This window comes from Phalacrocorax carbo, chromosome 17 (genome assembly GCF_963921805.1).
Source record: "Phalacrocorax carbo chromosome 17, bPhaCar2.1, whole genome shotgun sequence".
Lineage (NCBI taxonomy): Eukaryota > Metazoa > Chordata > Aves > Suliformes > Phalacrocoracidae > Phalacrocorax > Phalacrocorax carbo.
Window position 1 is genome coordinate 5,629,001 of NC_087529.1, and position 25,746 is coordinate 5,654,746.

Here is a 25,746-nt window from a genome sequence, read left to right on the forward strand (position 1 = left end):
TCAGATGATTCACTGTATGACTTCAGTACAAAACATCTGTATTTGAAAATACAATTGGATGATGAAGATGGTTCTTTTCAAATGCAGCTTGGCATGGCTTACTAGGCAATGAAGTCTTCATCAAATAGCTTCCATTGCCAACGTATAATGCTGAAATAATGTCCCATAAACAACCTAACAGCGAAAGCAGGTGGGACGTTGCATGCTCTCAACTTCGGGATCTCACGTGGAAAAGCCTAACTGAGCTACCACTCTACTGATACCTATTTAAGGTGTTCAGGTTTGGGTTTGATATTCTTTTTCCCCCAAGAGTGATTATCCTGTGTACCTGAGGTGCCGTTGAATGTGAAGTATTTTGGTTTGTAATAAAATCAGAATTACTTGAAACAATCTTACATCTGTGTTCCTGGACTCCAAGTGAGACCATAAAGGTCATGCAACTGCCTGTATCTATATCCATCAGCTTCTTGCCATGAGAGAGGACAGAGAAATGCACAACAGTGGCTGTATGGATGTGACCACTAAATTACCTAGAAAATATTACTATTTAAAGAAAAGCAGCAATCAAACCACATGTTGAAAATTAAAGTCTGTAGAAATTGAGATTGTATAGAGTGGGAATGCCAGGGGAAGGGACAAAGTAAGCTGTAAATCCTTGGCAATGTTTTTCCCAGTTATCTTTTAACATTAAACAAACAGCCAAACTACCTTTCCTCTTGCCCAGTCTCCTATGCCACGACTGGCACGAGAAAAAGCAGTGGCTGAGCCGAATACGGTGGTACCAGCAGTGACCATCCCGAGGTCAGCGACATCCCCACCCAACAAGCTTCAGAGACGTTTCTTTGCCCCAAAGGAACCCAAACAGGACCATGACCTGCTTTGACCAAACACAGAACTACCCAAATCGGAGCCGTTACCGAGCCCTGTGCTTTGGGCAGCGCTAAATAATTTGGCCATCTGGTAAATGTCAGGGAGAAAAGATCTTGGAAAGGCGAAAACTGTGATCCTTTAACTGGCCAGGAGGGGAACCAGAAAAGAGACTTTCCTTTTCCAAGGTAAGTACAAGAGTGCGAGGCAGTGCGGAAGCGAGGCTGGGATGTTTCCCTCACGTAGCATCGAAGTACAAAACCAACAGGATTTTTCCCCTTTCACAGGGCATCTCCCAAGCAGGGAAGGTAAGAGGCTTACGGCACACCGGTGCCAGGGTCAGCACCTCTTTGCTGCTCCTGTTACCTTTAATTGCCAGGCTCTAACACAATGTACTGTTGTGCTGCAGAAAGCAAGCCAGAAAAGCCACATCGGGAAAAGGCTGTTGGGTTAAAAAGCTCTACCCATGCCTGCGCCAGGCTCGGGGTGAGGTGGGGACCAGGGGCTGGAGGAGGCACGCGGGGGTGGCCAGTGGCCACGCACAGCCCACCAAGGCACGACTGAACCACTGCTGCCTACACCCGCCGTCCACGGACGGGCGAGCGATCAGTCACCAGAGACACCCCAACAGCAGGGGTTCGGGTGCAAATCTTAACCGCTTGTAGCACCGGCTGGGACCAGACTGGCTGATGGTGGGGAGGCAGGACGGGGACCTCTTCACCCAAGAACTTTCAAACTACTTCCAATAAAATATAAACCCCATGAATAGACAAGCAAAACCCACCCAAACGGTGCCAGCTGCAGCTGAGCTCGTCCTCTCAGAAGCAAGCTCAGCTGCACTGGGTTTTAACCAGGGCAGGCTTTCTGCCGGAGGCTCCTCCAGGGCACAAGGGCTCACACCAACAGATCCCTGCCCCTTCAGTGACAGCCGCCGCTGGCGCTTCCTCCCCTCCATGCTCTCTCGAGCACCATTAAACAGAGAGGAAAGAAAAGGCAGTGCTCAGGCACAGGGCAGCCCCTCTCCCCACCACTTTTGTCCCCCTCCTCCCAGCTGCATGCACACTGCTATGGTCCCTTGAAACCATTTCCTGACACAGAGGGAAGGTGTTTTTCAGGAGAAAAGCCACCCCCCCCGGAGCTCCTGGCTGCCTCTCAGCCACGCCAGTCCCTCCTCCTTTAAATCCCGGCTCCTCTCGACTCCTCACAAAATGTCTCCATCGCTGCCTGCCAGACCCAGCTCCAGCCTCCCAAGAGCTAGCTGTCGCCTCGATGTCATTTGGAAAGGCTTTGAAAGGGGGGATCTATCTTTATCCATGCTGGGAAGCGCCATGCGCGGCTCTGGCACTATGCAAGTAATTAACAATAATGAAAAGTTGGGGTTGCCATGGATATGCTGTTCTATTTACAACACGCATCTCTCCCCATCACCCAGACCCTCGCAGCAAGCGAGGGAAATCAGAACCCCATTCACTGCCTCGGCGTGTGGTTTTATTTTTAACTGGGATGCTGTAATAGGAAGGCAGCCAGGCGGGACGTCAGGGGCCGGCCAGCGGCTGCTCCTGCCCCTGCCACGGGCCAGCTCCTCCGCCAGCTGCCGGCTGCTCGCGCTGATGCTTGGGGAGCTGCACGTGGGGCTCCTGTGCTGCCCTGCCTCACACAGATGAGCTCTCTGGGCAGCTGCTGCTGGTGAAAAGAAACCCAATAAAAGCACTTTTCAGATACCTCATACTAACTGGTCATGGCTTTGCTGTAAGAAGAAGGGGCGGGGGGAAAAGAGACAGTCCCCACACACTGTTTTTAAGAACCTGGCTGCTAACGGGTCCTCACTGCAGATCCTGCTTTGGGACCAGTGTTAGTCTGGGGTGGGGGGGAAAGAAAAAACAAAAAAAAAAAAAAAAGAAAAATATCTTTGAAAAAAGGGAAAAGGAAAGAAGGAAAAAAAAAAAAAGAAAAAAACAAAGGGAAAAACATTGGCCCAGGGGTTGTTTCTGGCGGGCTGCTGCGCAGGTCTCGCACGCACGGCGCTCCAGGAATGCCAGACCTCGTTAGTACGCTGCGGGCTCTCAGCTAAGGATTGCAGTTGGCTTAATTAGAGACTCAGGTGAACATGAAAGATTAAATACGGAACAAGGCTGGGGACAGGCAGGAAGACGGCCAGTTTGGGTTAATGTGCCGATACAGGTACCTGCAGAATTAATTACGCCAGGACTCGGGCGATGCAGGGAGGCTGTTGCTGCTCCATCCCAGCATGGTCTTAGTCACCCCTAATAGCCGTCGCATGAGGTATGTGCGGTATGAATCTTCTTCGGGGCTGTGTTATTCGCCTGTCATTAAAAGCATCAGTGCTGGGTTTTTTTTGGGTCTCACAGCTGCCGTCACACCAGCAGCAAACGCACTCGGCCCGTTTGTGACTCAGCCCTGGGAGGTGGGGGCTGCCTGGAGCAGATCCCGGGGGCTCGCGCCGCCTCCAGTGCAGCACCAGGCTCCCCCGCTCCCCACGGCCGCTGCAGCGGAGCAGATAATGCCGATAACGAAGGCACAAGAAGCCCTAGTTTTAGCGCCTGCTCAAATTCCTGTCAGGTGGGGCTGGTGAAACCTAAACCACCTCCTTTTGGAGACAAACACCACCACACTGGTACGGCAGCTTCTCAGCTGCGGTTAAAGAAACACCAGAGCCGCCCTCCTGGCCGGTGCAACATGGAAAAGGGAAAAATCCAAACCACTCGGCAATGCCCCATAGCAATCTCCTCTGCTCTTCCAACAAACTGGTTCAGCGACCTTCTGGGAAAAACCAGCATGGATTTATTAGGGAGTGCGGAGGAAGCGCGTACAGCGGCACAGGAAAAGCACACACGTTTCCACCCCGCTCCCTTCAACCGGAGCTGCTGAAGGGTGCCAGGGAGCAAACCCATCCGCGGGCTCACGCACGCACACACCGGCAGCCCCCGGTCCTGCCGTGCCCCTGTCCCGCCTGGCTGCTCCCCACAAAGCCAAACACGCGTCCGCAGGGGAACCACAAGCCAGACCACACATCCCAGATGTGCCGGCACGCCACGGCAGCGCTGGGTCAGGACTGTGCGGGAACCCAGCAGGCAACAATGGAGTAGCAACGAGCATGAGAAACCCAGACGTGGGGTCAAGCACAAGCTCAGAGCACGTGGGGTGCCCAGCGTTTTGGGCCTCAGCAGCACAGGAGCTGTTAGGCAATGTCTGCTCCACCGCAGGCTCCCCGCTGGCCCCAAGCAAAGATCACCTTTTGCACTAGTGAAAGCAACCTGTCATCCCTTGAGCTTTCTGTACAATCACCAACATCTCATTTCTTTTGCAAAGTCTGTCTGGAAAGTCAGTGTTTCATGAACCAGCACCTGCAGGCACAAGCACTCCCCAGCCCTTCCCATTAAATGCGATGGGGACACGAGCTCGGAGAACCCCTGCGCAGCACTGGCAGGGCAGGCTCTGCAGGAGCACGCTGCAGGCTGGGCTTGCAGGAGATGTTTGAGGTCCCTGCGATGGGGCAGAGACCCCATCTGAGGCAGGTAGTGATGCATGGGTTGGGATGGGGAGGGAGGGAGCCGCAGCGGGAGAGGTACAAGGAGCAGCAAGCACCTTTGGCAGTGCTTAGCTGCCAGGCCATGTCAGTCCATCAGCCCTCACTTCCCCACCTGGCCACAGAGCCTTTAACCCACAGCGTGGGGAGAGGGGTCAGGGAAGGACGCGGAGCATCACCCGTCAGCCAGGCCAGAGGCACACACACCATGGCTCTGGCTCTCGCAGCTGAACAGCCCCGTGACTCAGCAGGCGAGCGCCCAGACGAAGCTCACCCTACCCTCCCAAGCCCAAACAGCACCCTAGCACCGCTCTGTGCCCAGCGCCTTGCCAAGGGAGCTGCCAAAACACAGCCCATGCCCTGGGGTCCCTGCACAACACACCATCCCTTCTCCCCAGCTCCCGAACGAGTGGCTGGTCAATGCAATGAGAGAGGACCCCTCAATACAACAAACATAGTAGAGCTGCTCCCCATGACCCTATAGAGCCCACAGTCACCTACAGCCCATCAGGTGGGACAGCAGAGGGAAAACTGGCCTGGGGGGATGGTGCTTTCCTCCCCACAGCGCAGGCAGCCTGGCCAGGCAGCCAGGAGCAGTCAGGGATGCCCAGGACGCGGAGGTGAGACACAAGGATTGCCCCTGAGGTGACTAAGCCTCTGGCATGCGTGGCTCCCCACAGCTGAACGCGGCTGGGTGCAACACACCGGGGCTACGTAAACACTTCCCGCTTCACCCACCGGCCCCGTGAATCAGAGCACCCCATGGATTTGGAAAGAGTCACACACCCTCGCAGCCGACTGCGACCCAGGAGCCCCTAAGCCAAACTCTGCTCCTGCCCAGGGGAACTTGGGTTACAATGCACCACCCCTGTCCCTTGTGTCACTGGAAAGCAAACAAAAATCCTGCATTTTGACATCCCCCTGCCTCCCCAGAGAGGCCTCCGGTGACCTGACCAGTATTCAGCCACTTAAATTGTACATGGTGACCTAAAGCTCAGGTTTGGTTTTCCCCCATTAACAAGTCATAGCCTGAGCGCTGGCTCAGGGATCTCTGCTCCGCGCTGTCACCTCGCATTGAACAAGAGGTGGCCGATGGCTCCGTGGCTGGATTTATCCCCAGAAGATCACTCACTGCCTCCCCTGGGTCCCTGCTGCTTGTGAGGGAGGTGAGGAGGAGAAGGCAGCACCTAAACAGTGTCACAGCTCTCCCAAACATCATAAAGGTGCCTTTCTGCTGGGACACCACTGCTGCCGGGATGGTCGGCGCCTGTTGCTCCATGGTTTGACCACCCTGCGATGCAGTTGTTACTACCAAAACCCAGGAGGTCCCGCATCCCTGGGCTTTCTGCATCACGAGGGGACCTTTTTTTGCATCATGCCCGTGCAGGCAGCCGAAGGCGGGGAAGAGTAAACTCTGGCGTAGCCATGGAAACTGGAGAGGATGGATGGATGGCGCTGGATCCCTGCACACGCATGCCACAGCCGTGCAGAAAGCAGCCATCTGCTCCCCGCTCAGCCGGCCTGCGTGACCCTGCGGCTGCTGATCACATGCTGATCACAGAGCGTGGCAGGAAAACACCCTGGTGATTAAGCTAATAGCCCTAATGACCAGCTAATGGACTGCGGGCCAGACACACCCTTCGGGAATGTGCCCAGGACTGCACCGTGCGGTGCTCACCCGGTGCGGTGCTCACCCCAGCACACCCTGCACGGCAGTGCGTATCTGCCAGCCTGTGCTGGGTAAGGTGGGTTTGAGCTCCTCCAATGCCATTGACCCAAAGGCACCGTGGGGTGTAATTGAGAGGGTCTGGTCCCGCTTCAGGCATCTTTTTCCCAACATGGTCTTTGTATCTCTTGGAAGAGACACACAGGTTCCTATGGGAAGCAGGGGAAACCTGCCCACAACATGATGCCTGCCTTACAGGAGAGCTGCTGCTGCCCTGCATAACCTGGACAGTACCCAAGGAGAGCGTGGGCTGCCTTCCTGGGGCAGGGGGTCCCACGGAGGCACCGCTGGCCCCCGCATGCCAGGGTAGAGGGCAAGCAGACATCTGAGAAAGCACTCGCTGCCTGACACCTCCCCTGCGCTGAAGAGCAAACCCTCTTGGTCCCACCAGCCCCTCTGCGCATCCGTTCTGACCAAACTGGCTCTTTACAGGAGGGGCGGAGGGCACCAGCCTTTCAGCAGCACCCAGCCTGCCCACCAAGTGCCCCTTCCCCGCTCTCACTCCTAGCCACCAGCGAGTGAACCCTTTGCCAGGGCTGAGTGTGGGGAGGAGTTGACATTCCCTCTCAGCTCCGATACCCACTGCATTTACCCTGTCCTTGGGTTAAAGGCCTCCCAAGTTTCCCTCTTTGCATCCTCTAACCCACACTAAAAAACACATAAAGCTCCCAGTAGGGCAAAGGTTAAAAGCACAAGTTACACCAGCATTAAAAACATCCGTGCACAGTTGTGTGAGTAGTCAAGAACCACCCGGGACAAGCGGCTAGGGCTGTGCAAGAGCCTATTTTCTCATTTAATGACAGTCCAATGGAGGGGAAAATGAGGGGTTTGGATTCCTGGGGAGGGAACCCCACAGGTTGCTGAGGCTGCCACCCCAAAACCCATCCTCGTCATTCCCTGTGCTGCCCGTGGCCAACCACCACAGGCTTGCACTGCAAGGGCTCCGAGCCCCGAGCTGAGGGCACAGTCCCATGACCCCAGCTCCCGAGGAGACACCCCCAGAGGTTCAGCCCGTCTCTCAGCTTCTCGGAAGACCTGAGATCGCCCGGAGTGTCACCTCTGCCCCTGGCAGGGCAGCTCCGAGGAAGGCAGCAGAGGAAGAGCAGAGCAGAGCTGATGCAACGTGGAGGCAAAGCAAACCTCGAGCTTGCAGAGCTGAAATCCTTACATTTTCATTTTTTGGCCTTTTGAGGTTTTCTTAATTTGTCTATTTTTGCTCCTCGCCCACCTCCGCGCTGAGTGTGACGAGAGCCTTCGCTGGAGAGGCAGGGTTTTAAGGAAGAGCGCTGGCTGTTATAAAGCAGCGAGGCTCTTGGAAAAACAGCCTCTGGAGCAATAAACAGATTTGGTGCTGAGGGCTGTGAGGGATGGCTCCATCTGGGCTGCTGAGTCATGAAACCTGCTGAAGTGAGATACAAGCCAGAGGGCTCGGGGTAGGGGAAGCTTCCTATTAGGGATTTTTGCTATTTCAGTCTGAACGTGCGACAACAAAACCAGAAACTGAACAAAAGCAGGCTGGGGTGGCAACACTTTGCTCCAGCAGCTGGGGGGTTAAAGTGGAGGCTGCCCTCCACTGCCTCCTCCTCCTCCTCTCCCCTGTGCCAGGCAGCCTTGTCCCATCCCTGCCATGGTAGTGAGGCGGATGGGAGCAGACTCTTCCACCTTAGTCCTACGGTTTCCAGCTGAAGCCAAACTCTTCCCTTTGCCATGCGGATCTCCCTGCCCACACCATCCCTCCGTGGGGACCCCAGCCCTCCCTGCCAACGGCAAGGGACCAGGCTGGTCCCCAGCATAGCACCCACGAGGAGCAAGGGGCTCCGTAGGCCACCCTCCTTCCTCTCCCCTGGCTCCCAGCACAGGACAGAGAGAGCAGTGGCTGTGGCTTGGGGATGTCCTGAATCTACATAAGCCAAGCTCAGCTCCCTCTCCTAGGGCTGTCCCCCTGCCCACAGGGCACCTGCTTTGTCCCCACAGGGACCCCACCTTGTCCCCACACACTCTGGCAGGGTCCCCATGAGGACATGACATGTCCCATCCCTAACAGGGACCCCACCACGCCCCTTCATGGACCTGGCCACATCCCCACATGCTGTCATGTTCCCATGGGGACCCTGCCACATCCCCATCGGGACCCTCTCATGTCCCCAGAGAGGCTCCACCACATCCCTTCACTGACTCTGACATATCGCCATGCCCACAGGGACCCTCCCACGTCCCCCCAGGGACCTTCACTTGTCCCCAGCCCCACAGTGCCCTCCAGCTTCTCCCTACATGCTGCCATATCCCCATAGGGACGCTCCCATAACCCCCCAAGGACTATCACTTGTCCCCAGCCCCATACGCCTCCCTGAAATTGTCCCCACAACACACTGCCTGATCCTCACAGGGACCCTCACTTGTCCCCAGCCCCCCCAAACTTGTCCCCACACTCTGTCACATCCCCACAGAGAGCCCACCATGTCCCCCCAGGGACACTTCACTTGTCCCCAGCCCCACAGCCCCCCCCCCCCCCCAACTTGTCCCCACACTCTGTCACATCCCCACAGAGAGCCCACCATGTCCCCCCAGGGACACTTCACTTGTCCCCAGCCCCACAGCCCCCCCCCCCCCAACTTGTCCCCACACTCTGTCACATCCCCACAGAGAGCCCACCATGTCCCCCCAGGGACACTTCACTTGTCCACAGCCCCACAGCCCCCCCCCCAACTTGTCCCCACACACTGCCATATCCCCACAGGGACTCTGCCACGTCCCCCCAGGGACCCTCACTTGTCCCCAGCCCCACAGCTCGTCACATCCCCCCCAGGGCCCTCGGGGAGAGGTCCCGGGCCGAGGGGAGCACCCCGCCGCGGGAGGCGGTCCCCGCTCGGCCCGCGGCCCCGGCGGGCAGCGGCGCCTTTAAGGCTGGGCCGGGCGCCAGCTGCCTCCGCCCGGGGGCAGAGCCGGGCGGGCCGGGCCCCGCCGTAGCCTGGTAACCGCCGCTCGGCGGGCGGAGGGCGGCCCCGGCAGCGCCGCGGTCAGGTGGCAGCCCGAGAGACCGAGCCCGGCTGCCGCCCGATAAAAGTCCTGCCCCGCCACGGCCGCGAGGGAGCGCGGAGCCGCCGCCGAGGAGCCATGGTAAGAGCGCGCCGGGCCCTGCCGAGCGGGGACGGCGGCGGGGCCGGGGATGAGGCGCCTCGCCCGGGCCCTCCGCCGGGGGAAGGGCGGCGGGGGGCGAGGAGGGGGCGGCGGGGGGCGGGCGGGCGGGCCGGCCCCGGCCGGGGCTGCTCCGGGGGCCGCCGCCTTCCCCCGCTGCTGCGTTATTTACACCTCGCGCTGGTAAACGTACCTTCGAGTGCCTTCCCCGGGAGGCAGGGCAGCTCGGGGGCTGCCTGCCTGCGGGACCACCGGCCTGGCCTCGGGGCTGCTCGTACAGGCGGGGCAGCACCGCTCCCCCCGTCCCGCGGGGGTGCCGGGAGGTGCCCCCCCCCCGAGCGGGGCGCTCGGGCTGGGCCGTGGCGGGACCCCGGGGCAGCCCCCCGCTGCAGAGGGGCTGGATGCGGCCCCGGCCGCCCGCGGCGCGGGCATCGCCGCGGTCTGAGCGGCCCCGCATGTCCTGAGACGGCGCTTGGCTGCGGTGGGACAGTGGGGACCACCAAGGCGGCTCTGCCAGAAGGTGCCCAAAAAGAACAGGACAAGGCAAAAAAAAACCTGCTCACGGGCGGTTAAACCCCGAGAAAGCCTGGCTGGAGAGAGGGAGTTGGTTCAGATGTGCACCAGAATAGCCAAGTACAGAGGTCGGGTGTTTCCTCGACGTGGAAACGAGCCTTAGCCCACACCGTGCTGCCGGAGCAGAGCGTGCATCCCTGGCTGCTGCCCGTCGGGGTGCCGGACGCCCTCGGCACCCCCGGCTCGCGGGGCACCCCGGTGCCTGCAAACCCTGGCGCGTGCCTGTGGCTGGCTGGCCTCAAAACCAAACCGGTTGCATGCACGGCCCTTGACTCAGCTCCGGAGTAGCTGCTTTGAGCAACACTAGTAATGAATGAGTGGCATTTGGCTGTAGGGAGGTTGGGAAGGATTATAACCTGTTCGACTGGGCAGCAAATGAGTCTTTTATTCTGAAGCTCTGAGTATTGACAGATGTCCTAGTATCATGTTGCAAGTTCAGTTTATCCCTAATGCCACTGCCACAGGAATGGCGGAGGGATTAGCACTGACAAAACACTGTTTTCCCTTATGATACACCGGATCAACTCTCCCTGCTCTGGCAGGGAGAAGATTCCTCCCTTGGGCCTCTCCATCCACCTTGGTGTGTGCCATGTTCGCCGTGGCTGGGACAGGCTCTGTGGCACTCCACTTCCCAAGCAATGAAAAACAAGAGCCCCCAGTTTGGAGAGAGCGTGCCGGTCCCCACCGGCAGAGATCTGCTGCCACGACTTGGCTAATGCGACCCTGGTGTACATCAGGAGGGGAGCAGTAATGCAGAAGGTTTGAATCGATTTACACCTAGAAAGTGTGAACGTACAGCTCTGCCTGTCCTTCCTGCCCCTGAGGGCTCACCTGGGTCCCTCACAGGGGCATGCACATCCCATCCCTTCTCTGGAAACAAAGGTGAAATCCCAGGCATTTCATCCAAGCCCTTGCAGCTCTGCAGGGTCTGATCTGGGCTCTGGCACCGCTTCCTTGTCAGTAGGGGCAACATTGAAATTTGCATGGCTTAATTCAATACCTGACCCCAGCTGGAATCTCAAGAGCTGGAAGGGGAGAGAGCGCGTGCCACTCTAGTGCTCAGAGACATACGGGGGGTGTGAGGGGGTGTGTGTGTGGAGTAATCTAAGCCAGATGTTACAGGAGGAAGGAAAGAAATGCAGAAGCCAGCACAAGAAAGTCTCAAACAGTCCTCTGTTTTGAGAGTCGGTACCAGCATTGTCCCAGGGAATCAGCCACATGGCACATCTGGGCGTCCAGGCACAAGTCAGGAATAAGGAGAAGGCAAAAGGCATCTGGGTGAGGCAGCGGGTACCGGGAGCAGCTTTGCTCCTGCTCACCACGTGCTGGCCCCAGAAGAGCTGTCTACACAAGGCCATTCACCAGGGCAGCGGAGGAGCCTTCCAGGCTTCCTGCCACTGCTGCAGGACCTTCCTTTCAGGGGCTGCCTGCCAGGGTGGTTTTCCCTAGAAGGTGGGGGTCATGCCTTGGACCAGGTACAGATGCTTCTCCCAGCCCCTTTCCTTTCCAGATGCATAACCCCCGCCACACGCACGCTGATTTATTGCTTCAAAAAAGACACCGAGTAACCATAATGCAAACAGAAATGTGAGCATCTAGCAGAGAGGGCTCTGGCATTTGGAAATAGCTGAGAAATCTCTGAACAGCAGCCCCAGCTCCTCAGCTGCTTGGACGTGGAGTCTTAAAGTAGAAGGCAAACACACTGCCCACCCTTCCTTGGGTACGGCAGGGCTGGGGGTGGCTGCCCCAGCAGTGGTGCCTGCAGAGCACTCTGTAGTGCCAGTACTACAGCTTGTGGACTAGTCTCACATGGCTACTTGCCATTTAAAAAAAAAAAAAGTCAGGATTTAATTTCCCAGCAGGAAGGCTCAACAGGTGCTGCTGTGCTCCCTCGAGCCCTGCGCCCTACAGCTGGGCAGGTTGGGGTACCTGGACTGATGAGACAATTTTTCCCCTCTGTCAACGTCCCACCCAGCAGCACAGAGGGTGGCTGCGGGTCCCTTCCCATTGGGGGGATGCTGAGCAGCAGCTCACAGGGGCAGGAGTCCCAGTTTGCAAAGGGTATCTGAATTTGCTCAGTGTCTGTCTGCTGAGCAAAAATACAATTTCCCCAAGCCTTGAGCAGAGCTACGTACTGGGAGGTGTGGGGCACTGGCCCTGTGCTGCTTGCAGGGGAAGCATTTGCTACTGCATGTAAACTTGATTTCCAACTAATTGATTAAAATTGGCCTCCCTTCCTGTTACCCTAAGCAACCCCATCGATGTGCTCAGAAGGTGACCTCATTCCTTACAGCTGCTGCGGGTGGGCAGCCGGGCACAGCCGACCAGCCCATTCCCATCCTGCTCTCTTGCTGCTTTCCCTTCAGCCCTTGCTTCCTACTTTTACTGCCCCATGATAAAACACTGCCGGGCCTTGGAAGGTGTGGACAGCCCCTGCCTGCCTGCCCACAGGCGATTCCTCCGGTGGGGGTATGTCACAAGTCAGGTTTACCAGGGGGATGCCAGGCTTTGAGACCCCCAGAGAAGCGGGGCTGCGTTCAGAGCATGCACCAGTTGGCAGTGCCTCCGGAAGAGGTCCGTGCGAGCACCAGCATGGGAGCACCAGGCAGCTTCCAGGACACACTGCAGTGAATTTGCAGCTGCCTTTGATTTTATAGGTTTTGAGGTGGGCTGGCAAGGACAGGGCAGAGCCCAGAGCTGCTGCCCCAGTGCGCAGCGCTGTCACATAAGCAAGAGGCACAGTCCCCGGCAGCATGAGCTGAGCAGCCCTGGCCCCAGCAGAGAGCAGGGTCACGCACAAGCAAACACACCAGGTCCCTGTGTTTTGCTCAACTAATAAGGAAGAGATTGTGTCCCTCCTGTCAGCTGTGACTGCCAGGGCACTTCCCCAGGAAGAACAAGGCTCCATCTTGCAGCACCCCAGCAGCCAGAGCCAGGCATGGGTCTGCTCCCTGACCATGGCCAGGTCCTCTCCATCCACCTCGCCCCAGGGTCACGCACACTCGGACACAGGGAGCAGGGGAGCTTTTCTAAACTCTACCTGCAATCCAGATGCCATCAGCTGGCACTGAAATAAGCTGTGGTGCTTCAGAACAGATGATATCTCCACTTGGGGTTCAAAAACAGCCCTTGGTGTTCAGCCAACTACATAACTGAGGCTGCACACAACCGTAACATCCCATTTGTCCCCCCTCAAGGCTTAATTCTGTTTTTCAAAGAGTGTTTCATGCACCCGACCAGAGTTTTTAAGTAAGATGCAGATGGCCACACTACTAGCTCGTACTGGGGCCCCGCAGGTGAGCCCTGTGCCCCTGCTGCTCTCTCCAAGCGACTGGCATGCAGAGCATGGCGTGTTAGAGCCGGCCAGGAGCCAGCAGCTCCAAAATAACAGACACTTTAAAATGAAAGGTGGCTTGTTTTTCTTGCATGAAAACCTATTGCTGGTTGCTGAGGGAAGCTTGTCCTCAGAGCAAAGCAGCTGTATTGTGCAGGAGTTTATAAATTTCAGCATGCTCTAGGTTTCATCTGTGCCTGCTCCCCGTCTTGCTCCATCCCCGCTGCTGCACGCTGGCTGGGCGCTCTCCCCGTTGTGAGGGGTTTTGCTCACAGCTGGCAGGATCCAGCTGTCAAGCTGGGAGGAAGCAGCCCTGCCTGTTCCCACTCCACAGCAGCAAGGAGGGGGGTGGTTGCGTGGCAGGGAGCGCGTATCATGCCCGTGGGCAGGCTCTGCTGCCTCGCCGAGGAAATAGTGGCAGCATGCAGAACGAGTCCACGGAGCTGCCTCCCCCTGCCTGGGAGAGGCACGCAGGCAGCAGGAGAGCAGCCCCTTAGCGGATGGACCAAGTAGCATCCTCAGACAGATCATTCCAAAAACCTCACCACGCATTTTTTTCCTGCTCATTTGGCGGTGGGGGAATAGCAAATCAGGGAGCCAGGCTTTGGCTCGCGCAGTGAGGAGGGGCCACTGCTAGATGTTTAGGAGCTCATCAGCTGGGCACATTGGGCTGATTTACAGCCAACTGTAAGGCATGCCCTGATGGTCTGTAAACGCTTGCAATGCTACCCGTGCATTTTGCAATTGCTCGTTAACCCCTCATAAGTTTGCTCAGTGTATTAACCTCAGCAGCCTGGTCACAGACCAGGGCTCAGTGGTGTGATGCACCTGCAGTGTGAGCAAAGACTGGCTGCAGGAGGGAGGATGCTGCTCCTGGGCTGCAGGAGGCAGCTGGGTGAGGCTTGCAAAGTCCTGGCCTTACCCGAGCCAACCCAAGCCTGCCCAGAGCACCAGGCGTGCCATCGGGGCCTGTGGAGGGAGATGAGCTGTGACGCAGGAGTGTCTGCTGTCACCCCTCCAAAGGCAGCATCGCAGCAGGCTGGGATGGCTAATTAGGGCTCGTCAGCCCTGCAGCCTAGAGAGCTGGCTCAGGTCATGGGAGCAGCCTGAATTCCAGGTGTGCGGAGGAGGCAATGCTGCACCAGGGGAAACAAGACTTTGTGCTTATGGACTAAATGTGTTTGATCAGAGGTTGTTGAGCAAGGATAAACCTGGGACCTTTTGCGACCGTACCCTGTGAGTTTCTTGTCTAAAGGGGAGTCGTGCCTGAAATGCTCCATGAAACCTTTGGGAAGTTACCAGCATGTTTCTGCAAGCACAGGGAACCCAGTTGTGCTGGGTGCTGCACAAGCAGCCAGGCCTGCTCAGAGCTTCGGGTAGACAGATTATTATCTTGATTTAACATCTGACAGCTTCCATCCCATGCTCGCCTGAGAGAGTAACACGGGCTGCAAGCAGGAATCAATCAGGGTTTAGCTGAGGCATCCTCTGTCACAGCCCAAATCATCCCACTGTCCCCTCCTGCTTCTCCTTCCTTCTTTTCCGTTTCAAAAACCAAACTGCTTGTCCCTTCTGTCATGGGGATGTGCTGATGGCTCTGAACCACACGCCTGAGAGGAGTCTCTAACAGCTTCAGGAGCACATCCACAGCAACGGAAAGCAGGAAAGCAAAGACCCCAGCAGAGCAAATGGCTGCACAAGGGACAGGGAGAAGAGCAAGAAGCCGGCAGTTCCCACATGTCCTCTCCCCTCTCAGCTCTGCCGGGTGAGCTGTGATTGCTGCTGTGACACCTGGCAGAGGCAGGCCTGCCGAAGGGCCCAAGCCCAATTCAAACTCCCATGGACTTGGCAGAGCAAGACCTGACCCTGAGAATGGCTGCAGTTTGTGCTCTCTTCTTTGTTTTAAATGCCATTCTCTAAGACCATTTCTGAAGCAATTTGCTGTTCAGCCTGGCTAGGAAGAGCCCTGAGCAGGCTCATTCGTTCAGCGCCTGCAATATTGACTCTTCTCTTTACTGCAGCGTTAGAGAGCATTTGTCATCTCTAAAATGAATAACTTTTCCTCTCCTGGGAAGGGGGATAAGGCTTGCTTCAGTACTGACATTTCACACACCCAGCCCACTAACCTGCTTCAAGTCACAGATGATGCTCTGGGAATAAAATCAGGGGCTTTGGTGTCTTTGCTCTGTCAGCAGAGCAGGACCCACAGCTCACCTGGTCCTCCCCACATACTAAACTTGCCGTGTTCCTCTCAGGCGCTGCCCTCCACACCCCTCTGAGGATGCCCTGCTCAGCCACGGTCCCTGCAGGGTTAGGGCAAGAGGAGCAGAACGCCTGCCAGAAAGCTGGGGCACCCAGCAGGCAGCAGCAAAGCTGGGAGCAGGACTGGTCGTCCCTTCCCACCTGGTGAGCACATCTGCAGAATTTCATGTGATCTAGAGGGAAAAGGGGCCTGGAAGATGCTCTCATCTCTGCCAGGTACCAGCTACGTTGCCATGTTACTAACATACAGTCCTACACCAACTGCAAGTCTTACACAAGTCCCTCAGGAACAAGTTACAACCTCTGCTCTCAAGCCAGAGAAGCCCTTAAAAAAACCCTAAACCAACCAACAAAAAAAAAAAAAGCAGCAAAAACCGCCCAGCAGCTCTGGAATAAGAAACCAGAAACTCAGACTTGCCAACTCATTGTCTAGAGACCGACAAGCAAGGCTCTCCCCTCCTGTCCTAGAGACCACAGCATATTTAACTAACATCCGTGTGTTTGCCTTGGTCTTTTGAGCTTTCAGAGGTGTTTTCAAGTCTTTCTCAGGAGGTCCAGGAATGCTTTGCTATAAGAATTTCAGCATTTATTAGCAGGACTACATTCCCAGGAAGAAAAGCAAGAGATACAAACTCTAGCTATAGCAAGAGCTAGAAGAACAGAGCCACAAGCATTGCCAGCAGCAACCTTTCTGAGAGACTGGAGCACCCAATATGCAAGCCATTATATCAGTGTTGTTGTATTGCTTTTGAAACCCCCTTGCGTGGAGAGGAGCCGCTCTGATGTCAGGAAATCCAGCCCAGGTGAGATACGACCCAGTACCAAACTGATCAACCCTGCAAAGGCACACAGCACCGTCCTTCCATAGGTGCAGCTGCCATGGGCAAAGCACCTGCCCCTTCTCCTGGCGGACCCAGCCGCAGATGAACCACACAGCTTAGCCTCAAGGTACAGCAGAAACATGTGCAGAGCCCGATACGAGCCAGCCAGGCTTACCTGAGCAGCGTGGCTGGGAGCGGTGGGTCTGCAGAGAGCTGGTGGATGCAGGATGAGGTCCTGGCCATGGTGGGTGCTAGAGAAGCATCCTCTCGCCATAAACCTGCACCCAAGGACAGTGCTAGCTGGGAGCTGTGTGGAAAGGACCTGGAGGCTTTGAAGACCAGAATCGTCTCCAGGCTGTAATTACCCACTTGCTTCCCCCACCCCTGATTATGCAGATGAGACAAATGGCAGAACCCACCAATCTGCCGGGGAGGGAGGAGGCTGCACCGGTCCCGCCCCTGTGTCACCAGGCCCAGGGACCCCTGCCACCCTGGGGGCACCCAGCCCTCCCCAGCAGCCCAGTGGGGTGACCACCTGGCAGCAGCTGGTCTGTGCACAGGGGAGGCCAAGGCACAGTCTAGAAACGGATTTGCTGTGGGTCAGGGCTGTTACATTAATTGACCCATTAATTGGAGTTAGCCCAGCAAATGAGGGTGCGATGGCAGGAATACCTCGTTGCTACCAGCCCACCACCTGCCAGTCTGGGCCCGAAGGACCATGCTGCACCCTCTGGGAATTTCAGCCCTTTGCAGGAAACCACAACCACGTCCCGTCTCCTGTGGGAGGCAGCTTTCAGCTGCTCCTTTAGAGGCAGCCCCGGTTCTGACCCCTCGGTGTAACAGCCCACGCCGCCCCCCAGCACCGTCCCGCAGCCCGGACACAGCGCACCGGGGAGCACCCACGGCTCCTTCGCAGGGTGACGTGCGGCAACGAGGCAGCTGAAACAGGCTCCAGCGCCCCGAGGACATCAACTTCAGGCTTGTGTGACCACCCCAGCCTATGCAACCACTCAGAAATTCAAACCAAGAAGAAATGGGAGGCGATGTGGGTTTTTCTTTCACACGAGATGGTACAAACTGGCTGTATCAGTGCAGCTGTCCCTGCCTTTGTGCAGAGGCTGAATGAGGCACGGCTGGACCTGCAGCGAGAACCTCTCCCCATGCCTGTGCAAGGAGCCCGTTTGCCGCTGTGCTGGCCTGTTCTGCTGCCGTCCTTTGCAGGTACCGCAGGTGGCACAGCCAGGGCTGGGCTGTGTGCATGCCTCATTTGATCTTCAGCTATTTTTCTTTCTTTTTTTTTTTTTTTTTTTTTTTTACATACAGCAATAGCTGGGAAGAGGCTTTTCATTCTTTTCCTCTCTCTCTGCCCCAGCACAATGACAGGAACCACTGCATGAAGAGCAACAGTGTTGGATTACAGCAGGGACACAGCAGGATAAAGCGGGTGTGTTGAGAAAGGCAAATGGAGTTTCACGGGAGCGAAACGGCAGACTTCAGGCAAGCCTTTGTCCGAAGCTGGCTGGGGACAGGCAGGAGGGTTACGAGAAGGTGCAGCTATCAGGACAGATAAAGGCTCACAGCTGCAAGCCTGGTGGGAGCTCGTGATCATCAGCCGAAGGCACCGCACCCAGCACGCAGCCTCTGCCATCTGAGGCAGAGGAGGCCCTTTTCGTTTTCAGGCTCCCTGCAAGCCAGCAGCTGCTCAGCCTGGTATGTGTGGGCAGGAGGACCGCGGCTTTGTCACATGCCTGAGACAGCATGTCGCAGTCGGTGGCATCCCAGCCAGCTCCTGCTGTGAGCGCTGTGAAACACGGGAAGGGCCACTTGCACCTGCCCCCTCTCCCTTAGCACCTTTCCCCCAGCACCTGCTCCTGCCGCAGCCGGCCGGGCAGCGTCCTCAGCTACCGGGGATTTGGTCTGACAAGCACAGCAGCCTTATCTCTCGCTTATATAATGAACTCCGCTCCAAAACATTAACTCTTTCTGGATGAGAGCTGTTCTGGTTCAAGCAAGGGCAGTGCTGCCTGGTGTCGGCCATTTGAGGCTCCAGGGAATGGAGTTAAACTGGGGCATGGGACTGTGGGCACCTACCTGCATTCCCAGCTGGCCCCAAAATCCGCCCCATTCCCCTGCTGCTGCTGACAGCAAGCAGAGGTGGGACAGACAGGCACCTCCCTTGCACTGCTGCTCTCTTCCTGGGGGAGCAGCGTGTCCCATAGCAGGAAGCCGCTTGTCCGACTGACCGTCCGTCTCGGCCGCCATGCGATGCCGTCTCGGGTGGCTGCTCGGGAGCGGGCTGCACGTGGTGCGCAGGCAGCTTGCTGCCAGCCCAGCGGCGGCAGAGTTTGCAGAGCGAGCCCAGCCTGTCACATGCAAATGTCTGGATAAGTTGCTGCCTGCAAACAGGAACCACTTTATGGAAAGCAGCAAAACCCTTCCCAAACCACCCCAAGCAGCACTGCAAGTGCCCCTGGGGAGCAGCCGGAGCCCAGGTGCAGCAGCATGGACGTGGGGCTGGCAGGAGCTGGGGGTGCAGGCGAGCATGCTCAACCCCAAGCAGTGTGTCCGAGCCCCACTGGGGCAGAGATTTGGGTGCTCCGGTCTGTGGGAGCAAGGCAGGGACACTGCTGCCCTGCTCCCAGAGGTGCTGAGGCACCAGCAGGCCCTTGGCAGGCGAGCAGGGTGAGGTGCCATGGCAGCACCCACCAGCCTCTCCCGCTGTCCCACAGCACGTTTGCAGGTCACCCTCCACTAATGTTTCCCAGCCATCCTCAAGGGAGGTGCAGCATTAAAAATCCTGTTTGGGTTTGTCATTTGGCCCCTGGCAGGTTTGTCTCAGCTCCCCAGCGCCTGCCAGAGCCTCCCAGCCCACCCTGCCTCCCAGCAGCCCTGCGCCCTAGCCGTGCCAGCACGGGCCTCTCTGCGGCCTCTCTGCAAAGCCATCCTCCCAAAGCACCGAGACCTGCCTGGTGCAGCAGCTCTCTTCTCTGATTCTGGCTCCAAAGCTAAGCCAGCCTATTTCCCCCTCGCTCCTGGTCCAGAGCTCAGCGTGCAGGTTCCTTCATTTTAAGGCCACGCACAGGGAAACTGAGTCCTTTTCTGCATCCTCCCTCCGCACACCCCATCCCAGGGAGGGGGGCACAGAGCAGCCGCCAGCCCCTTGCTGTGCCAGAGATGGCTCATGGATGAGCTGCAGGAAGGCAGGGAGGGCGAGGGAGGGTCAGACTTGCTCAGAGCTGGTTTGGGGGCAGGCGTTACTCTCACTCTCCCATGGTCCAGCAGCATTTCCCAGCCGCTTCACCTGGACTCCGGGGACTGGTGTTATTTTTGGTCTGGCTGGAGAAATAAAAGAAGGGGATGCTGCCTCTGTCCTTGACTTTCCAGGAGCGGCTCACGGCACTGGCTCTACCCCTTCCCGTTTGTCCCTCTAACTCCAGCAGTGCCTCAGGGAGCAGGACCAGGTAGCCCAGCTCTTGCAGAGGGTCTCCCAGGAGACTGTGCTTTGGGCACCATCAAAAGAAATACAGACCTGCACTACCTTTGTGGGACTAGGCAAGAGTCCTGGTGACTGCTAAAGGAGATGTTAGAGCAAATTAATTAAACTTTTTAAAGTCATGACTTCTGTGCCAGCCTCAGAGTCCTCTGGGCTGAACGTGATTTTGAATGCTGTGTTGGCAGCAATTGGTGACATTACACTGTCGGCAGCAAGTGCCTTCCCGAGGCCTCTGTCTCTTCCTGGGGAGTTGTCTTCCTTACCAGTTCTTGAACAGCGCCTAAATTGGGTAGCTTAAACATACCTTAGCGGAGGGGGCTGGCTGGTATCCTGTTTGGGTCCAGCACAGATCCCAGTAAACCCCATGCTCTCTTCTCTCCGCAGTGCAGCGTTGGACAATCTCTATAAGACATCCCAGCTTCAGCAGCCCACAGTGTCTGCGTGCCGCTCGGTGAGCTGGAGCAGGACAGTTTGTTACTGAGCGTAAGTGCCTGAATCCTTTTCATTGTCAGTAACAGCTATGTGAGAGCAGGGATTTCCCCTGCTCAAAGGACTTTATTCCTTTGAAAAACCTTGCCTTTCATTGCGGCTCCAGCTGGGTGACTGTGGTGGGGGTGTCCGCAGGGGAAACTGAGCGCTCACAGCTGCAGCAAAAATCTTCTTGTTGGGGCATGAACTCTTGCAGCGCCGGCACTTTGGGCCCATGGTTGCAGGAGCTGCTCAAGTAGCTGCCAGCAGGGAACAAGCCACAGAGGAGACTGTGTTATGCTCATTAAGTTACCATACCGCAAAGCCATGCCAAAAATCCGCTGGCAGCGTTACCAGCCACTGCTGAGACCTGCCGGTGTTTCCCGGAGTGCGGGATGCAGACAGATGGCTGCACTGTCGTGTCAGGGCTGGGGGAGCTGCAGTCAGGGTCTCTCAGCCCTTTGAGGACTCTGACCCTGAGAGTTAACTGCTGGAGGGACAGATGCCCTCACACCCAAGGCACAGAGTGTCCCCCAGATACCCTCTGTGTGAAGCCTGGTGACTTTCTGGTGGGCTCAGACGTACGTGGGCAGAGCAGGGGCTCCCCAGCCCTGCGCTGACCGGAGCGTCTCCCACGGCACATCTCCAGCTGGAGACTGCATAGCTAAAAGGGACTTACAAATGATTAATGGTCCGGGGCTCATCCCCTTTCTTCTGGCTTCTCCACTGGCTTCGGAGAAGTCCTAAAGGAGCAGGGGAAATAAAAATGGGGGGGGTCCTTCCTGGGGACCATGGCAGAGGTAGGTGGGAATGCACGGCTCACACCCGCGAACCCAAGCCTGTGCAGAGCGTGCCTTTCTCCAAAGCGTTAGTCAGTCATTAAAGCAGCAGGAAAAGAGCCTCCCTTGTCCCAGCCTGTGCTTCGGTTTTACTCGCAGCTTCTGACATAACCAGGTCACTCTTTCCACACTTCCCCAGCCTAGATGAGAGCCGATTGCTGATCTGGATGGACATGACTCACTGCCTTTTCTAATGAGCAACTTTCCTCTGTTTATGCACTTTGGGCGGGGCCTTTCATGTACCTAAAAAAGGAGAAGAGTGGCAGTGGGGAGAGGGCAGGGTAATCTACATTGCTGGCATCTGCATCCAGCCCCATGAGCTGTTTCTCACCATCCCCTTGGACTCTGGCCAGTTGTGAAGTTGCTGCTTTTGAGCATGGAGAAGGCGTAGATAATCTTCCACGTGCTAATCCGTGTGAAACGCTGTCCAGGCCCACAGGTAGGCTACCCAAACCCTCGACGAGTAATTGGAGCTAATTAGGCTAAGAGACTTTTTTGTTAATATCTGTCCAGGCAATGCCTGGGGGCCCCATGGTAATAAGCACTGTGCAAACCCAGAACCACTTTACCCCACGGAGGTTTGCCAGCAGGAGGTTGTCCAGGCCACAGCAGGGTGAGTTGGGTTTTCCTGTTCTCTCGCGTAGACATGGTCTCATCGGACAGCTGCCCTGCTCACGTAGCGTTGCTTGTGTTTTGCAGTGACTAAGCGGAGGAAGCTCTTGCTGTCCTAGCACCACCAGGCCAGACAATCCTTCCCTTGGCTGAAGATCCCGTTGGATCTCTTCCCATAATGGAAGCGTGAGTGCCAAGATCCTCCATGACCTCCAGAAGCCACAACTCCTTGCCGAGAACTCTGATGGCTCCACGAATGCTTTCCGAAGGTGCCCTCGGGGGCATCGCCCAAATCACTCCCTCGCTGTACCTGAGCCGGGGCAGCGTCGCCTCCAACCGGCACCTGCTCCTCTCCCGGGGAATCACCTGCATAATCAACGCCACCATTGAGATTCCCAATTTTAACTGGCCCCAGTTTGAGTACGTGAAAGTGCCTTTGGCTGACATGCCCAACGCCCCCATCTCCCTGTACTTCGACAGCGTCGCCGACAAGATAAACAGCGTGGCGCGGAAGCACGGGGCCACCTTAGTCCATTGTGCCGCCGGCGTGAGCAGGTCGGCCACCCTCTGCATTGCCTACCTGATGAAGTACCACAAGGTGTCCCTCTTTGAGGCATACAACTGGGTCAAATCGAGGCGCCCCGTTATACGCCCCAACGTGGGCTTCTGGAGGCAACTGATAGACTACGAGAGGAAGCTCTTTGGGAAGACAACGGTTAAAATGGTACAGACACCATATGGCATCATCCCAGACGTTTATGAGAGAGAGAGGAGACCCCTGATGCCTTACTGGGGAATTTAATGTGACTGCAGACAGGAAGCACAACAGAAGGGACGCGCTGTTCTGAGTCGACCAGACTGGAGACATTCCCTTCTCCTTCTACAGCCAACTTTGGTTCTTTACCATACAGCAGAACCTCAACTAATTCTCACCTCACTAACCTGTAAGGCCAACGATTCCCTTCAAAGCATTTCTCTCTACAGGGATTCCCCCATCCGCATTTCTCTGATTTAGCAGAATGAGGTCTCCTTATAAGTTTATTCCTGTCATAAAGCCTCCCTCCCTTTTTTAGTCAGTTTTATTAGTATCCTGTGAGGAAAGGCCTACAAGGCATTTGGCAGAGTTAATGAACAAAGTGCGCTTTGTGATGCGGTAGCCTGGATATTTCGTTAATAGCTTGTTTGCTTTCTTGCAAAATCCCGTAGTGGCTAGGGAGCAGTGCTAGCACAGAACGAGCGACGTCCTACTCTGAGACAGTGGGTTCTTCCGAGAGCCAGGAAGGCAGGATGTAGGGTTGTGGTGCTAGTGCTGGTGTTTTCTTTAACATCTGTAGTGACCCTCAGTATATAGTGTTTGAGATCTTTAGTCAGCTCTTAATCTGTATTAAAAGTCAAAAAAAAAAAAAAAAAAAAAAAAAAAGAGTGAAGTCAGTCCGTGTCGGCCACAAGACAAATAAAATTTGAAATTTTTAAATCAAATAAATACAAGATCCTTTTTCACTCATTCCATGCCAGGACAATAGCCCTGGAATACATTTACACTACCAAAAGATGCCGGTGTTTTTTGTGAGTGGAAAGTAAACAGAGATCTTGTCCAAATGTGGCTCAAGACAGAAGCGAGAGGTTAACCCTCCCCACACTGGGCAGCCAAAGAAACATCTAGGAAACTGTGCATGGCCACCTTCCGAAGGGGCTGGGCTGTGTTTTCTAATATTCAATCAACCAGTAAATTGGAAGTAGGTAAAACCGCTTGATTACTTAGCTCTAAGTACGGTCGTGATCTGCCTTAGCCCATTTCTAAATCACTTCATTATGTCCTCAAGGTTATGTTGCATTCTAGAATTATTCCGCGCAGAACGGCGATCTGTTCGACCTCCCGGACAAGGATGGCTTTACGGAGAAGGCTTTGCCTTGTTCTGTATGTGACAAGAACGATTCCAACCCGAGACGTGGGAAGAGCCTTTCCGTGGCGCAGCCGCTGCCTCCTGGACGTCGCTTCCCTCCCTGCGGAGGGGAAGGGACTGGTTTCGTTAGAGCGTAGCTGGACCCCCAGGAGAGCAAGGCAAGTCTGTTCCTCCCTGAGACATTTGTGTCCTCTGTTGCATCTTTGAAGGAGGAATATGCAGATTGCTGGATGCCGAGATAGCTATCTGATTTAAATGAGATTCTATACTTGTAAAAAAAAAATCAATAAAGATTAAACAAGAACATGTGTTGGTTTCCTATTCAGAACTGTCCTATCTCAAGTAACAGCAAGAACACACTGTAATACTGAGCAGTGGCTTTAAACAAATCTGGACCTCAGTCTTGAGAAAAACACTGCAATCTGTTCTCATCACTTGGCTAACCAGTTCACAATCCATCCGAGTGTCCCGCCTTTCCTGATCCTCCTCACAAAAGCCAGGCAATTTATATGGCCTATTTCAAAATTGTTATCTTCCAAAGTCCTAGCTGAGGTTTTAAGGAACAGTAGACTTGGTTAAAGGTTTTCTCCCAGCTGAACCACACTGTGTGAGGACTGCAGCACAAGGAGGTTTCTGGTTTCCCCAGACTAAAAGCCACTAGGGCTGAAATACGGTTATCACCGATACAAACCTGCACCAGTGATGGTATGATACGGTTCTATGATTCTACATGGCCTTGACCTCATTTGGATCAGGAGTAAAAGCAGACCCGGTTGAAATAAGTCTAGATCAGAGTTAATTTTATTTGGAGGCTTTGCTCAGCTCTGACCCAGAAGTCAGGTTTCAAGTTTGCTGCAGGGACGAGTTTTACCAGACTGGGCAAATGCCGCTTGCTTGAAGTTACTCACCAGGGGCAGGAAGCGGCGCTCAGTGATTTCTAGGCTCTAGTCGGGGGTCCAGCAAGTTCAGCAAGGACTGCTGTAGTTCACAGACTTTAACCTAGGCCCAAGGCCAGTTACTGGGGGGAGCCGGTGGCACACGGGCACGCGAGAGCTCTAAACCCCTTTGGACGTGGAAGTCATGAGGTTGGCCATAGGTTCGACAAAACACCTTAACGCCAAACCCGCGCGTGGAGACGCTGCTGTGTGGCAAATCCCTCGACACTGCAAGGGCAACCAAAGCCCAAAAGATGTTTCCTGGCAGCACTTATATGTATAGTCCATTCCTCCTGCAAACCCTTTTTTATCTGTTACCCAGGATGCACTTAGACAAAACCACACATAAAAACCCCCAAATACTTCAATACCATTTTTTCCAACAAAAGCACGTGGATCTCGGCGTCCTTTGGTACCACCAGCCCAAAGCACAGTCCTGCGCTGGCAGAGGGAGGTCTCCTCCTGCTTTTGGAGAGCAGCAGGAATGAAGGCTTGGCCCACTTGGCCCACTCGGCCCAAGAGTGAGTTTTGCCGTCGGCCGCGCAAGCTGAGGTTTCACGCTGTGTCTCTTGGCCCCCGGGTTCAGTGACAAACAAGCAGACGTAGCAGGCTGACTCGACTCATCACTATTTTTACCGTGAGTTAAACTGCACTAGGGAAATGGTAAGTAAGAAAGGGAACTAGACTAAGAATCAAGACTAATCATTACTCAGGAGATATTCAGGAGAATATCAGGAGATATTCTGAAAGCATGACATTTCAAAGGGAAAAAATACTAAAAACTGAAATCTGCTTTCAAAATTAAACTTTACCTAAAAAATGGCCTACGTGTAATTTCACAGTATTTTCTACATAAAAACTGGAAGGTAAAAATTCTCCATTTTAAATAGCTGTATATACTTTATACACACGTTGCCCTAGTACTTAGGGGAGGGGAAGACGCTAATGTTCAGCCAAGAAGGCATCAAGACTGACTTTTAAACAAAAAGGGATGTTAGACCTATAAAAAAAAAAGGTAATTGCCTAATAAAGCACATTATGAACTAAAGAATTCACTTGAAACACCCATTAGCGGTTGTATTATGAAGAAGTACAATGGTATTAACACCTGTAGGTTGTTTCTTTGCAGAAGTATCTCGTGTGCATTCTGAGAGGAGGGATGTTACACGAGTGTCTCTTTTGCTCCCCCCGCCCCCCCCCCAATCAAAATCCAGTTTTTCAGGCGACCCC

General features: G+C 55.4%; 1 protein-coding gene across 1 annotated transcript; it reads left to right on the forward strand.

Moving 5' to 3' along the window:
* The first annotated feature begins 9,085 nt into the window (after positions 1-9,085).
* DUSP14 (dual specificity phosphatase 14) lies at positions 9,086-23,885 on the forward strand. The gene is made up of 3 exons (XM_064467680.1): positions 9,086-9,257; positions 20,143-20,241; positions 21,765-23,885. The coding sequence occupies exon 3, from the start codon at positions 21,883-21,885 to the stop codon at positions 22,477-22,479; it is 597 nt and encodes a 198-aa protein (XP_064323750.1). The 5' UTR covers positions 9,086-9,257; positions 20,143-20,241; positions 21,765-21,882; the 3' UTR covers positions 22,480-23,885.
* Positions 23,886-25,746: the final 1,861 nt, after the last annotated feature.

Coding starts and splice junctions, on each gene's coding strand:
- DUSP14 (XM_064467680.1), top strand. CDS start 21,883: ATGACCTCCAGAAGCCACAACTCCTTGCCGAGAACTCTGATGGCTCCA.